This window comes from Lissotriton vulgaris, chromosome 5 (assembly GCF_964263255.1).
Source record: "Lissotriton vulgaris chromosome 5, aLisVul1.2, whole genome shotgun sequence".
NCBI lineage: Eukaryota > Metazoa > Chordata > Amphibia > Caudata > Salamandridae > Lissotriton > Lissotriton vulgaris.
In genome coordinates, this window is record NC_141693.1 from 581,231,655 (window position 1) to 581,246,145 (window position 14,491).

At 44.8% G+C, this 14,491-nt stretch overlaps 1 protein-coding gene across 1 annotated transcript in view; it reads left to right on the forward strand.

Annotated features, from left to right (window-relative positions):
• Positions 1-2,422: 2,422 nt before the first annotated feature.
• The window catches only part of LOC147711288 (splicing factor U2AF 65 kDa subunit-like), a 34,386-nt gene continuing 22,317 nt past the window's right edge, over positions 2,423-14,491 (forward strand). The window contains exons 1-4 of the mRNA XM_086919445.1: positions 2,423-2,484; positions 3,756-3,872; positions 4,431-4,569; positions 4,737-4,816. Of these exons, the coding sequence (XP_086775571.1) occupies positions 2,428-2,484; positions 3,756-3,872; positions 4,431-4,569; positions 4,737-4,816 (393 nt within the window). The 5' untranslated portion in view covers positions 2,423-2,427. The remainder of the gene's footprint in view (positions 2,485-3,755; positions 3,873-4,430; positions 4,570-4,736; positions 4,817-14,491) is intronic.

A 14,491-nucleotide genomic window follows, 5' to 3' on the forward strand; every position in this document is an offset into this window, starting at 1 on the left:
GTCAAGCTCACGTACTTGACCGACGGGATGTTTCATTGTTCATCCCATTCCCTCTTACCAGAAATGACCCAGCCAGCCCTCCACTTTAAACGTATTGGTTTTAGCACCGCTGGAGAGCACTGATGCTAGAGCTCTGCCCCTGTCTCTTTCATCCCTTTTTCCTGGCGGCTCGCTGCACATGGCTTTTGGTCTAGGCACGCGAGCACATGAACAGTGTTTTGCCTTGAAAACTTTAAACGGGTAGGGGTGCAGGCTTTTAGGTGTTAATATATCTTGCCACTTTTATTAGTAAAGTATGACTATGTTTTAGATCTTTTCATAGCACACTCGTTAAGTGACATATTAAATGCTGTAATGTGTTATTTGGATCGGATAGCGATATATACTTGAAAGAATGTGGTCTGAAAACATTGGCTTATGTTCATAGTGCATTTAATGCTACTGAGGCAAACTGCGTTTTGAAATGAGCACCGAGGTTTACTGTGGAAACCAGATGAAGGCACGACTACTTTTATATTAGTCTGGCAAAGCAGTACGGTTGCACTCGTGCGCTCTCTCTGATTACCGTATTTTATGCCAGGCAGTTAGTCAGAACTTTATTCGGTCATTACGACTGTCAAAAGTGCAAAGACGTACAAAACAGTGTATTTACCAACGCATGCATTGCCATAATTCTTTCTGCAGACAAATGTTAACCGACAGATTAAAATATATCAACTTAATAAACTGTTAAAATAGGGACGTGTGTGGCGAGTAAGCCGAATGATGCTCGCACATAATAGAACCCTACGAAGCATAGCGTTAATGCATTATAAGTGCAACGTCCGAATTCCTATTAGGTGGATCCATCAGCTAGACTGACCGCTAAAAACTTTGATTTATAAAAAATCCATTTATAAGTCTGTATGCAGGTAGAATAAAACCTAGACAGAATAACACTAAGGAGATTGCTCTCACGGGTTGGACCTCATAGGTAGATGTAAAAAAATGTGCAAGTGCGTTTAGTGTAAGGGTACCATATGCCATACAATTTAGGAAAACCAATAGGAGCACAACTTGCATTGTTGTTGCTCACTTAGCTTCGTTAGAAATGAGCATTGGTAAGATAACTGAAGCAATGTGTACAAAATAGTTCGGTAGTGTTGCCGTTCTAAATTGCAATTGTACGAACACTTGAGTTCCTCAGTGGTCCCATGGATAAGAGATGGCTTGCCTATCTATGAACTCTTAAGTTCATCCGAGCAGACCTCTTCTTGCTCATTGTTACTACGTTGCTTTTTGTTTGAAACTAAATCCTTTTTTTCACTTTATAGAACGTGACAAGGAGAACCGTCACAGGAAACAAAGTCACAGTCGCTCTAGGAGCCGCGAGCGAAAGCGTCGTAGCCGCAGTAGGGAAAGGCGTGGCAGAGAGCAGCGTAGTGGCTCCCGGGACCGAAGACGTTGCAGGTATGGATGTGCCGTTCGTTGGCTTAGACCAGTGAAAGGGCGGGACCACCGTTTTTATTTCCATATCTTTTATAAGTCTATTGCATGCTTTTTTGGTCCACGTTCGCATAATTCCTTTGCCACAAATTTACACCCCCGCCCCCTTAATCTGTTTCCTCGATCTATATATACATTGTGCATTCTACCTATGCGTTTTAATTGCTTTGTTATAGACTGCTTATTCCTTTCTGATGTATGTTTTGTGACACACAGTGGAAAATTGGTTGTTACCACTCGTTTTACTCCTTATCGATTTTTGTCTAGGGATAACCTTGTAGAACACATACAGCCATCGTTTGATAAGAGGTTAGCATACCAATTCCGGGCTCCTGACAAAGTTGGGTGCTTTCACACATTTCGCTATTTCTCTCTCAGCCACTGCAATCTTTATTGTTTCTCCTGTTCACAGCAGGTCTCCCAGGCATGAGAAGAAAAAGAAGATCCGCAAGTACTGGGATGTCCCACCTCCTGGGTTTGAACACATCACACCAATGCAGTATAAAGCCATGCAAGGTATATATTTTAACGAGCATCCCACGCCAACATACCAAATCGCTTGTTGTATAGATGTACGTGCATGTATGTACACTACCACAATTAGCTATTTCCCTTTGGGCATTTATTGGATATCGTCATTGGTGGGCTTTAGTATGTATCTACGAAAGCAACGTTTAAGCATATTTCCAATTCAATTGGGCTTCTTGAACAGTGCCCTAGCAAACCGCAACTCGGTGGGGTGTCTGTGTATATATACACACTGTACAGACATACACACAAGCAATTGGAGGAATCCTCTGGTATTCATTTTGTATTCACGCTACACCCATGTTTTGTGTGTAGGAACCCTTTTTGATATTTGGAAAAAAACTTGTTTCTCTTGGTCCATAGTCTTTTTCTTTATAACAGGTTCTCTCTTGTCTTGCTTCCTTCGGCAGCCAGATGACCAGGCAGGCCCGCCGACTCTACGTTGGAAATATCCCCTTCGGAATCACTGAGGTACCCGTGGTTTCCATATGCCGTCCTCCGGTCTCTCCTACCGAGAAGCTTTGTGTGCAGTAGGTGTACAGTAAAGATTGCATTGGAACCTGGTCACAAAACTAACTACCTTTCCCCCCCATTTTCAGCTCCTCGTATCTTATATTTCAGGTTTTGTGGCCGTTCAGTTAGTCTCACCAGGATCCTGTCCGTGTTTCACTTTCCTCTAGCGGTGCATGTTTCAGATGAACAGGCTTTTTTTTCTGCCCCAGAATTTGATGTGTATAGACACGAGGAAATTGAATCTTCTTTGGAATCCAAGCTGTTGCATTTTAATTAAGCTTGGTGCACTGAAGCTCTATTATTGTGTCCTTTTGTTTGAACTGGCTGCCACGTGTTGGAATCGAGCTGTGCATCTCCGCAGCTGTTTTCAGCTTTTATACCCCAATTCTCTGTAAACTATTTGTGTAATGGCCGCCGTTCAAATAATAAAACCTGCCATGGCTAGGCTGTCAAGGCTTCGTTCACTGAGCGAGTCAACCGCCACCTTTAGAAGTTGTGCAAGATACATTAAACAAAAAAAGGACTGAGTCTGATCGTAAATAGAGTGCATAATATAGAAAATGTACTTTTAGTAGGCCAAGAGACAGCCTGTCGGGGCAATTAATTGAATACAAATACCTCTGCACAATAAGAGGACGTAGGGATTCAGGGTTTAACAGTATATATTTAATCGTGCAGTAGTTACTTTTAGGGAGCAGTGATGTTGCTGCTAGACTTCCTGGACGGTTCCCATTGGTCTAGGTTTCTAAACTGGTTGTGGGTTTGTTTGTATTCCCCTGCTCATGGTGGCTGGTGAGGGTGGGCGTTAGTTGTTCCTTTTCGTGGGCGCCTGGAAATAACCATGTAATGGACTGCTTCAGGATAACCCATTCCAAAATTACATGGCTGACTAATGTGTTTATTTGACCATAAGCTTCTTTTGCAGCTAGCGATCAAAGGTCAATTGGTGTTAGATTTTTCTTTTAAAATGGAAAGTATACAAATAAAATTGACTCCCGCTTAATAAAAACAAAGATCAAAGAGTTGTTTCCATTTCTTTTTTAAGTGAATTGTGGGGCTGAAATCCCTTCGTAGCAAAATAAGTTTGCTACCATCGTCCAAGGCAAGTAGGAGCATCTAGATTTTAAGCCTGCTCTTTGTTATATATTCAGCGGGTTGGTGCCACATAAACCCTATATCATGTTGGTGTTATTTTGTGTTTCCTTCTTCATTTTCTGCCTCCTCTGCAGGAAGCCATGATGGATTTCTTCAACGCCCAGATGCGCCTTGGAGGTCTGACACAGGCCCCAGGAAACCCTGTGCTGGCTGTGCAAATAAACCAAGACAAAAACTTTGCATTCCTGGAGGTGAGATTATAATTCGGGATTTATTCCACGTCTTGTCTTAGTCTCCTCCCATTCACACCCACCTCTGCCACTTAAACGATATTGGCATGGTTTTATAGAAGGTACACTTTTCGAAAGGGAGTTGGGGCTGCATGTGACTTAATTTATGCCTGTACCACAGTGGCCTTCGTTGCATCTTTACTAATGATTGGCTCCGGTATAACTTCCCGTAGAATAATTTGCGGTTTATCACACATTGCCCAATTTGCATCTTTAATACATGTCCTAGTAATGTAGATTTTGAGCATGACCTGAGTGGATATTGAATGGGCAGTGATACTTCAGGGATTGTCATCGGTCACTATCGTGTTTACAGCCGGGATCCTGGTTGGCAGTCCGTATAATAACTACCATTGCTGTTGACTATCCACGTGCAATGGTGTCTCGTTTGAGTTGTGGCATAAACTTGTTTTTTCGTTTTTAAGGTCCTTGAAGTACACCTCACTTTTTTGTCGTGCAACGTATCCCTGGAGGGTATGAAACGTTTGTACAGATTGCCAGATTTTCCCTCTTTTGCAGTTCCGCTCGGTGGATGAAACGACACAGGCCATGGCTTTCGATGGTATCATTTTCCAGGGGCAGTCTTTAAAGATCCGTCGACCACACGATTATCAGCCACTTCCTGGCATGTCTGAAAATCCTTCCGTATACGTACCAGGTAAGACTAATTACAAAATGCATGTCGGTGTCAGTAATTCGGTAGAATTTTAATTAGCGTGTCATTGTCGTAGCATTCTGGACACTTGTGTGCACAATTAGCCAGCAAATAAGTGGTACTTCCCATTTAACCCAAGTCTTTGCTAATCGCATGGTCTCTTCCTACAGGTGTGGTATCTACTGTGGTGCCAGACTCGGCACACCAGTTGTTTATTGGAGGTTTACCCAACTATCTGAATGATGACCAGGTAACCATGGCATAATTTGTAACATTTGCTGTACTGGTTTTTCTCTGTACATTGAATATTTATTATGGTCTGCTCAAGTTGATATTAAGTTTCCGGCTAGAAGATGAGTTAATTGGTAGGGCATAGAGCGTCCCATGAACTGTACTGCAGAAACCAAATCTTCAAATGTTTTTACCCATGTCGGCCAAAGCAATCAATAATACATATGAAACCGTGGTGAATTCATAAGATTACATGAAGTTGAAATGCAAATAGTTCAAAACGTTCAGCAATTTTGAGGGTTGCTCATTGACCATCTTGCCGTCTTATTGTTTGCTTTTTTAGGTTTCGCTGAGCCAGCGCATGCGCTGCTCTGCGAGACATTTAGTGTGTGGGCTTTTAAAAATACTACCACACGCTATTGGCTGGCATAGAGCGTGCGGTTACGCGCACAATGACGAGCAGAGGCGCCATATGGCTTCCTCTCTCGTCACGGTGCGCTCACACCACTCGCCTGTCTGCATGTTTTTTTTCTTCATTTTTGCGTGCGCGCACAACTCCGGGGCCTGAATCGTGTCTGTTGGCGTGTGAGCCCGATTGTGGTGGGCGCCGGTATATAAGCAGGATTTGGTTTGAACGTCAGCCTTAAAAGTACGATTATTTGATGTGATTTTTATAGTTTTTTTGTAAATGTGTATTTAACCATCTTTGGTTTATCTCTAAACTTTGTGCAACTGTTCATGTGTCCATCCTGCTGCAAAATGTAAAATCGGTGAGTAATTGTGATCTTTAAAAAAATTACAAGGAAACCAAAAAGTTTAAACAGCTAATGCTCGGTCATCCCGCCATTGTGATCTTTAAAAAAATTACAAGGAAACCAAAAAGTTTAAAAACGGCTAATGCTCTGTCATCCCGCCTTTGGTATTCAGAACAGTCCTCGTTGGCATATCGCCCACATGGGTTGGCGCCATTGCAGCTTTATATAGGGCGGCACCTCTTTTCCCCTGTGAGTGTGAAATTGGCTCCATAAAGACTGGTGGAGACTACAATGTTGTGCTATGCAAGTGCTAAACAAATGGTGGTCAAAAGACCGCATTTTTCAAACAAATGGCTGGCTCTTATTTCAAAAGGCCCTTTTTATGTTCCGCCTGTCGAAAGCTGCGCAAGCAGCGTTTCGCGCAGGCGAAATCTAATAACTTGCACTGTGTGGCTTTGTCTCACCCTCTCTTTCCATTGGCTAGCTCCATAAATGGAGGCTAGCCATTGGAAGAGAGAGGCGTCCGCCATTGTCCAAGGCGATTGGTGGGCGTTCCGGCTTTTTTTTTCTCATCCCGCCCCTTTGTGACTTCATTCCGGCGGTGAGCGGATTTTTTTTTTTGTATCGGCATGTTGGTTTCATTTCCAGGGTGTGCCATGTAGGGGTGGGCTGCGCAATTGAGTTGCTAGCAGGTAAGCAGCATATTTTACCCCCGTTCTCGCCCCCCTCCCGCTGTCCGTGTGTCCATCCCCCCCCTCCCGCTGTCCGTGTGCCCGTCCCCCCTCCCGCTGTCCGTGTGCCCGTCCCCCTCTACCGCTGTCCGTGTGCCCGTCCCCCCCTCCCGCTGTCCATGTGCCCGTCCCCCCCCTCCCGCTGTCCGCTCTCGTTTCTATTTCTTTCATCCCACGGTCAGGCGGGTCTGAAACAACACCCCCTCTGCCCACAGCCTAGTAGGATTTCCCACCCGTCCATCTTTCTCTAGAAAGCTTGCTTGCGGCCTGACAGAGCCTGGTGACATGGTGGCGCTCTACGATAAAACCCGGAGAGACGAAAATGGGTCATTCGAGGCATGCTACGAGTTCAATCAATGGAAGTGCAGCGGCATTCTCGTTTAAATAACCCGCACTGCAAGAGAAAAACAAAGCACACAATTTCATAATGCCGTAACTGGTTAAAACCAATGTGTACATCCATTTAAAACACACGTGAACAAACCCTTTTAAAGCAGAAAACCTGGGTACTCTTAAAGCGCACAAGGATCTAAAAAACAGTTCCGGAACTAAGCAAGGCCGCCACAAATCTATGTATTTCAGTTTGCATATCACTATTTATATGGTAGACTGTCACTCTAAAGTGCAATACTGTTTTTTTTTTCTTCAAAACGGGAAAATCAGCTATTCATTAGGAAATTTGCATAATGTTTCACTTTCGCAGCTCACAATCTAAATGTAGTGCTATGTTACCAGCTCAGGCGCTGGCCGCAGCCTGTACTGACCTGCCGCTCAGCAGAGAGCCACTGGGGCAATAAAATAAGCACAGGCAGCAGTTACCTCTCTCACCTCTGCCCCCAGCATAGAAACAAACCTTTGAGAAATAACGTGTTAATAAGCAAGGAGGGCAGATGGCCATGTGCATCCTTTGAGCTGTTCTAGCTGCAGAGTAATGGCCCGCGCGGGCGCCCTGAATCACTTGGGCTGTGTTGTACCCCCATAACTAGGACAGTGGAAATGCAATAGTTCTCGCATTTGCGAGTGATTAAGGTATTGGCATTGTAAATGACAATGCCATTTATTTATCTGCTTTCAAAACCAACACATAAATAAAAATGTTGTCATTTACAATGCCAATAGCTCTAAATTTTCCAAAGGCGAAACCATTGCATTGTAAATGCTTGTTCACATTTGTCGCGTCCCTTTCCTTCCTTCTCCGATAAAAGTGAAATTACCATTATACTCTGCAGAGGAGGTGTAAGCATAGAACAGCTGCCTAAAAGCTATACCTTTACTTTATACAGAACAGTACAAATTGCGGTCTACCTTTTCTCTGGAGGTCCATACATGTTAATATGCATCCGATTGCTCAAGTAGAGACACCTTATTAAATATATTGTTGCAGTTGTCGGAAGTTACAGGGATATTAATAAACAAGGCAAATGGTATACATTGGAATTCGATTCAGAATTTGTAATACGTAATCATTTCTAAATGAACTACAACATTAACCCCCACATGCATCAATCTAGGATTTTGCATTTCTTAAATAGCGAAAATTAAGGAATCGCTATTTAGGAAATGCAAAATGCTATGCATCAAGAAATCCTAAAAGTTTTTAGGATTTCTTAATTTTCGGAAATTGCGATTCCTTAATTGCGAAGTGCAAATAAGGAATGGCTTTTTATTGATTCCTATGGGCCTAGAGGCCCATAGGAATCAATGTAGTCAATTGGAAGGCAGTAGCAAATTGCGAGTGGCACTTAGAAAATTTCATGGGTGCAGGGGGGGGGTCCAAAGGACCCCCACCTGCACCCCTGAAATGCATTTGAAAGTGCATGTTTCACACACACATGTCCTAAGGACATGTGTGTCTGTAACTGGACAGTTTAAAAAATGCATTTTTAGGCATTTTAAAACAATTTCGCAAATTACCACGAGGTTGAACCTCGTGGTAATTTGCACTTCCAATTTGAATACTCGCAATTTTTTTTTAAATGATGCATAGCTTTTAAGGAATCGCAAATTTGCAATTCCTTAAAAGCAATCGCATTTTTGGAATTCGGTAAAAATACCGAATTACTCAAAAATGCTTGATGCATCCCAAACACATATTTAGGAAGTGCAAACGGCCGAATTTACCGATTCGCACCGTTTGCACTTCCTAAATAGGTTGATGCATGTGCCCAAAAATACATAAGTATTATGTGCTTATCAAAACTGTAAGAAACGTATTTGTGTAAGTTGGTAAGCATCACTAGTAATAGCATTCAAGTTGCTTTGACTATTTCAGTGTTCTAGCTTGATCCACTATCTTCACTGACACTAGAATTATGCAGCTGTGGAAAAAAACCAACCATGCAGCAAGGTGAACTAAATTATGCACTATGAAAAGGCAAAGTAATTTTCATAATGTACCATTGTCCGTGGTAATTTTATTTGTCTATTTTGTCCTTTTAACTCACATTAATACTCTTTGGGCGAAAGTTTCATATCATTAGTTCGACCTTAATTTATTAATACAGTAGTGAGCAGCAAAAGGTGACTAGTTAACATTTGAAAGGGCCTGGCTTTGAACAGCACAATGTTTGGCCACACGTTATTAGCTTTGGATTTGTTTGAGGTCGAAACACATTATGCAGCAGATGATTTACTAGATGTCAAGTGCGGTTATTTCATAGTGAAACGAAAACAGAGAAGCTGCGGAATTTTATAATTCCATTAACCATGGCTTAGGTAGTTTAATCTTTGGAACGGTTAGACTAAAGGCAGCAGTATTAACTTGCACCACACTGTGAATAAGAAGCTTTTAGTTCAATTTTTTTTCAAAACTTCTGATACAGTGGTTGCCAGTTTCTATTGCTGATGATTGTTAAATCCCCTTACTTTGTGCACTGTACATTTGGTCCCCACGTACCACGTACCTGAGGAAGGCGGTACCTGAGGAAGGTGGTGTGTTTTCCCTGTACCGTTCCACCATGGTTTCCAGTGCCCATTAAGTGGAGGGCAGGGCGCCATCTTGGTGCGAGTCCCGTAACCCGGCGGGGCTGTAGGCAGCGGTCTAGCTGGGGTAGGGGTTTCACTATAAATTGCAAACGCCCTCCCGGACGTGCAGCGGACGTAAGAAATAGGCGCGCCAAAGGCAAGCTCGTCTGCGCCCATCCGCGCCCCGGAAGCGACCAGCGCCAGCCACGCCTGCCAGGCTGTCAGATGCCTGCGGCGGCAGTAGGTCCTTCACTTGTGAGGAACCATTGGCGCTTGATGGTCTTAAATGTGGCGGAGGTAAGCAATGGGCAGTACTTCACAGTTTATCTAAAACATGCCCCTCCTGGAAATTCGGTTTCCAAACTAGCATCTCAGGTCATCCCCCCTTAGTAGTGAGTGAGGCCAGGATTCAGGCTGCACTTATTAATGCCCGCTCTATGGTCAAGCATACACCGGACATCTATGAGCTTCTTCTGGACGCTAAATGGGATGTTCTATTTGTACCAAAAACTTGGCTGTGCGAGTCCTGCGCTCCGGTAGTGGAGATCGCTATCCCTAAGGGCTATAAAATTGTCCGTGCCGATCGTAGAACTGGGAGAGGTGGGGGAACGGAAGTGGTGTTCAGGGATTCATGGTCGTTTACTTGCAAAGTCACTGGTGAGTGGGTGGAGGGGGAGGCTTTGGATTTTTCTTTTACCCTTTCCCTTCATTTTACGCTGGGAGGCAGGTTGGTCTACCTGGAGCTTTTTTGAAGGCACTTGAGAACGTTATATCCCACGTGCCCTTCGCTATTCCAAGTTTTTACTTTTGGGGGATTTTAATATTCACTTGGACGTCCCATATTCACCTGACTCAGGGGCTCTTCTGGACTCACCTAATTTGGCCCAGATGACTTAGTGGGTCAAGATGCCATTGCATTCGGGTTGACATCTAATTGACTAGGTTTGCACTCATTTTGATGTAGCTGTAGGGGAACCAGAACAAGTCACCTGGTCTGACCACTATCTGATCAGGTTTTCATGGCCTATGGGAAAGCTTCCTTGAATTCCTGCTTAGCCCTCTTATTTGTACCCTGGGACGATTAATCTTCCGGGGCTCTTGGAGGCTTTGCTTCGGGCATGCCCGTTCCCTGCCCCTGATCTTGAAGGGGCGGTGGACAGCTTTGACTACTGGATTGACCGGTGTGTTAGCTCCTGTTCCAAACCAGCTGGCTGCAGAAAACAGCGCTGTCCTCCCTCGAAGCCTTGGTTTTCGAATCCTCTTAAGGTTAGAAAATTGGAGCGCTGTTGGCGCCAGAAGTTTTGCTCTACGTCTGCCCTCTGAATAGCGAAGAGGGAGTACTACATGGCCATCAGGAAAGCTAAAAGTGATTACTATGCTGGGCAGGTTGCGTTGGCAAATAACAACAGTAAGGAGATCTTTACCATTGTTAAGAGCGTTTTATCGCCCTGTTCAGAGCAAAGGATTCTCCCTGTTTCACCACAATGGTGTGCGGAGCTGTCCTCCTTCTTTGACGAAAAGATAACGAGGATTCAGGACAGCTTGGGTTTACATTCTATGGAACAAAGGATTTCTCCTCTGGTGTCTCCCTTAATCTCCAGCGTACCTACCCCATGGTATATGCTATTCTGGCCCGCAGCTGAGCCTGACATTTTGGCTATCCTTAGATCTCTCAAGTCAGGCTCTCCTACAGATCCCTGTCCGGCACGAGTTCTAGCTGGGGTAGCGGAGGAGCTTTGTTCTGAGGTGGTTGCGATTGTTAATCTTTTTCTTCAGACTGCCACAGTTCCTGTGCGCTGGAAACAGGCCAAACTGTTACCCCTTCTCAAGAAATCTTTTTAAACCAGTTGGTTCCAGCTAATTACCAGTATATTTCTCTTCTACCAGCCCTGGCCAAAGTCTGTGAGAAGGTGGTTTTTCGGCAGCTTGAGGCCTTTGTTGAAGCAGCGGGTGCCCTATACCCTGCCCCATCTGGGTTTAGAACTGCCTACAGCACCAAGACTGCGCTGGTGGAGATGTCGGAGGCAAACAGGGAGTGCCTGGATGGGTGCGGTAGGGCGGCCTTGATTTTACTGGATCTCTCTGCCGCCTTTGATATGGTGCCCCACCAGCTACTCCTTGCCCGGCTGTCATCTATTGGTATTGCCAGCCTGGCACGGGAGTGGATAAATCCTTCCTGGAGGATCGCACTCAGCAGGTCTGGATGTCTCCTTTCTCATCCTCGGTCAGGAAACTCACTACAGGGTTCTCTCAGGTTTCCACATTCAGCCCTTTACTTTTTAATATGTATCTGACCCCCCTGATTTTTCTGGCGAAGGAGCTGGGAGCAAAAATTATAGCATATGCTGATGACACCCAGCTGCTATTCACCTGGAAGGGCTCTGACTTGGACACTAGTATCGCCCAGTCATTCCTTGCGTCTGTATTTCATTGGCATGCACAGCCCCATTTGAAGTGCAATGAGGACAAGTAGGAGGTTCTCTGGTATGGCCGATTCCCCCTGGCCTTCAGAGAATGTCTGTGGCCTCAAGATTTTCCTTGTCCTAATTCAGAGGGAGGCCCAGCAAAAAACGTAGTGGTGTGGTTTAGTGAAGATCTCCGATTTTCAGACCATGTTCAAAAACTCACCGGATTCTGCTTTGGCACCCTTAAGGCTTTAAGTAGGTTTTTTTTCTTGTTCCCAAGAGAGGCCAAAGAGACGGTAGCCCGTGCCCTTATCCTCTCCCGTCTCGACTATGCCAAAACTTTGTTCATTGGAATCCCTGGGTATTTGCTGAAAAAACTGCAAATTATACAGAATGTCATAGCCAGACTTCTGTTCAACATCTCTAGGAGATTTGGTGTTCAGCAGCATCTGCAGGATCGGCACTGGCTACCTGTGGCCCAGCGGGTGCAATTCAAAGCCCTTACCCTAGCGCACATGGTCCTCCTGTGTATCTTAGGAGACACTTTGCTTTGTTTGTGCCCAATCGATGACTTCGGTCTGCCTCTCTATGTTGTATGGTTATTCAGCGGTTTTGTAGAGCACGCCTGGGCGGTTAATCCCTTTCTGTTAAAACAGCAGCTGCCTGGAATGCTCTCCCCATGGATTTACAGCATACTCAAGACTTCTGACTTTTTAAAAAACGCTTAAAGACGCATCTGTTTAGTTATCTCGTTTGAATGGCCCCTGCTCACTCCACCTCAGCTCACCCAAGCGCAGGGACACTCTAAAGTATTAGTGCGCGTTACAAGCTCTTTATAACATATAACATAACATAAAGAGAATGTAGGCCAGATGTACTAAAGAAATGCTCACAAAAGGCCATCATGAGCAGTAACTGATTTTGAGATCTATCTATCTACTATGTAGCTATGTACAATTCAGTCGAGGTGCAAAATAAGGAATTGGAGTGGGTTGTAGAACAACCTAATAAATATTATTTAGGCAAGTCTCAAATTGATCACTTTGATTGGCTGCAAAGACAGGGATGGTGTCCTGAATTATAGTTAAATTAATTTTGACGAATCTAGGAGGCCGAACATGTTTCTCAATTTTGGCGTTTATTTGAAAAAAAAGTCTAGAGAAATAAGGGTGAAACAATATATAACGAAGGGAAAATAAGGACGGACTGGAAATAATAGAGGTTATTGTAAACTCTCCCTTCTTTCACTGGTACTCGTCTCCTTCTTCTGTTTGTTTTAGCCTCATGCTTCAATGGTGGGTCATCCCTGGTTCACCTAGAAAAAAGACAAAAAAAGTAAGGTAAGTAATTCAGTCTAGTAGATGTTGTTTTAAGGGATAGAGACCATCACCACACCCAGGGGTGTTGGGGAGAACTCCTTTGGTGAAAATGGTGAAGCAGGTACCCCTTCCCCTTTTCTATGAGGTTATATGCTTCTTTATGTGGTAGGCCCGCTCCTTTCACAGCTAAGTCTTTGGGAAGGAATAATGTGTAATGGGAGGGTGTATAAGGCAAAGCAAACATGTGCAACAGTGTCTCATTGCATGCCTTAGTTGATTCAATTTAAACTGTGCTTAATTAGCTGTGCCCCTCTCATTCTCTCTCTCTCTGTTTACGACAGTCCTCTTGCTCATTCTTTTGAACCCAGACTTGGGCTTCTTTTCCACAAGGGTATGTCCTCTACCCAAATGGTTTGTTCAAATTACCAAACAGAATAAACAAAACGAAAAAGACTCAATGAGCCGGTAGCGACCTCTGGACACCGGCATCTATGTGATTAAAGCGACAATACTGTTCTTTTGATTGCCCAATCCTCACGTGTCTTGTTTCACCTCCTCCTCCTTCTTCTATACACTATCCCGAACACCTCTCCACCCATCCCACCCCATTGTGGAGTTTGGCTCACTGGTTAGAGGAGGCAGACCTGGATGCAGAAGGTCAGCCCGGCACCAGGGTTCAATTCCCGGCTCGGCGGGGTCTTGAGTCCTAAAATGTCCATGGACTCGACAATTCTCGCTCCGGTGCCTACTCGATTCACGGGTTCACACTCTGCAACTCTGGCCAATAGCTTGCTTAATCTCCACAACGGCCCCTCTCGGTGGGATGCCTGGCTTTCACCTTGCGGATACCCTGCCGGGGTCATCTCACAGGGGAATACCAGGATTGGTTCCCTAAGCAAGCGCTTAGAGAACGGTTGGTGATTTGCGCTATATAAATTCCTGTACATTTACATTTATATTTACATCCCAAACAATCCCAAACAAGTACCAGGAGAGCTGCAACTTTCCTGAGTTGCAGCGGGAGAGTTACGCTTCCCAGGGCGACCACCTCTCCTTCCCCCAGTTCTCTGGAACCTCATCATCCTCTCGCTCTGCCTCCTGTTCCTGAGTGGTTGGTAGTGGGCTGTCATATTCGGTTCCCTGCACAATGTCTTCCATGTCCTCGAACCCAGAGGAGCGGGTCCCGAACTCCTCCTCTGAACCACGAACGCGACTCATGCACTTCTCTCCAGCCTCTTCCAGTCTCCCCCTTCTTGTTTCACTCCGTTTGTTCTCTCCAGACTCTCTGCTCCTTTCTGGTATTGCCTGCTCGCTTGTGAAGACCCACCTCCTCCTTCCGTCAGTGGCTCCGCGCTAACAGCGTTAACCTTGTCCTCTTCTTCTTTGCACGAACGGAGCTGATGAAGCCGCTCTCCGGGCTGCAACGAAAGAGTTGAGTGTGGGCTGATTATGAAGGTTGGGTCAGGGTCCTCTAGGGCAGTGCTTTCCAAACTTTTCGAGTTGGTGACACACTATTTAGA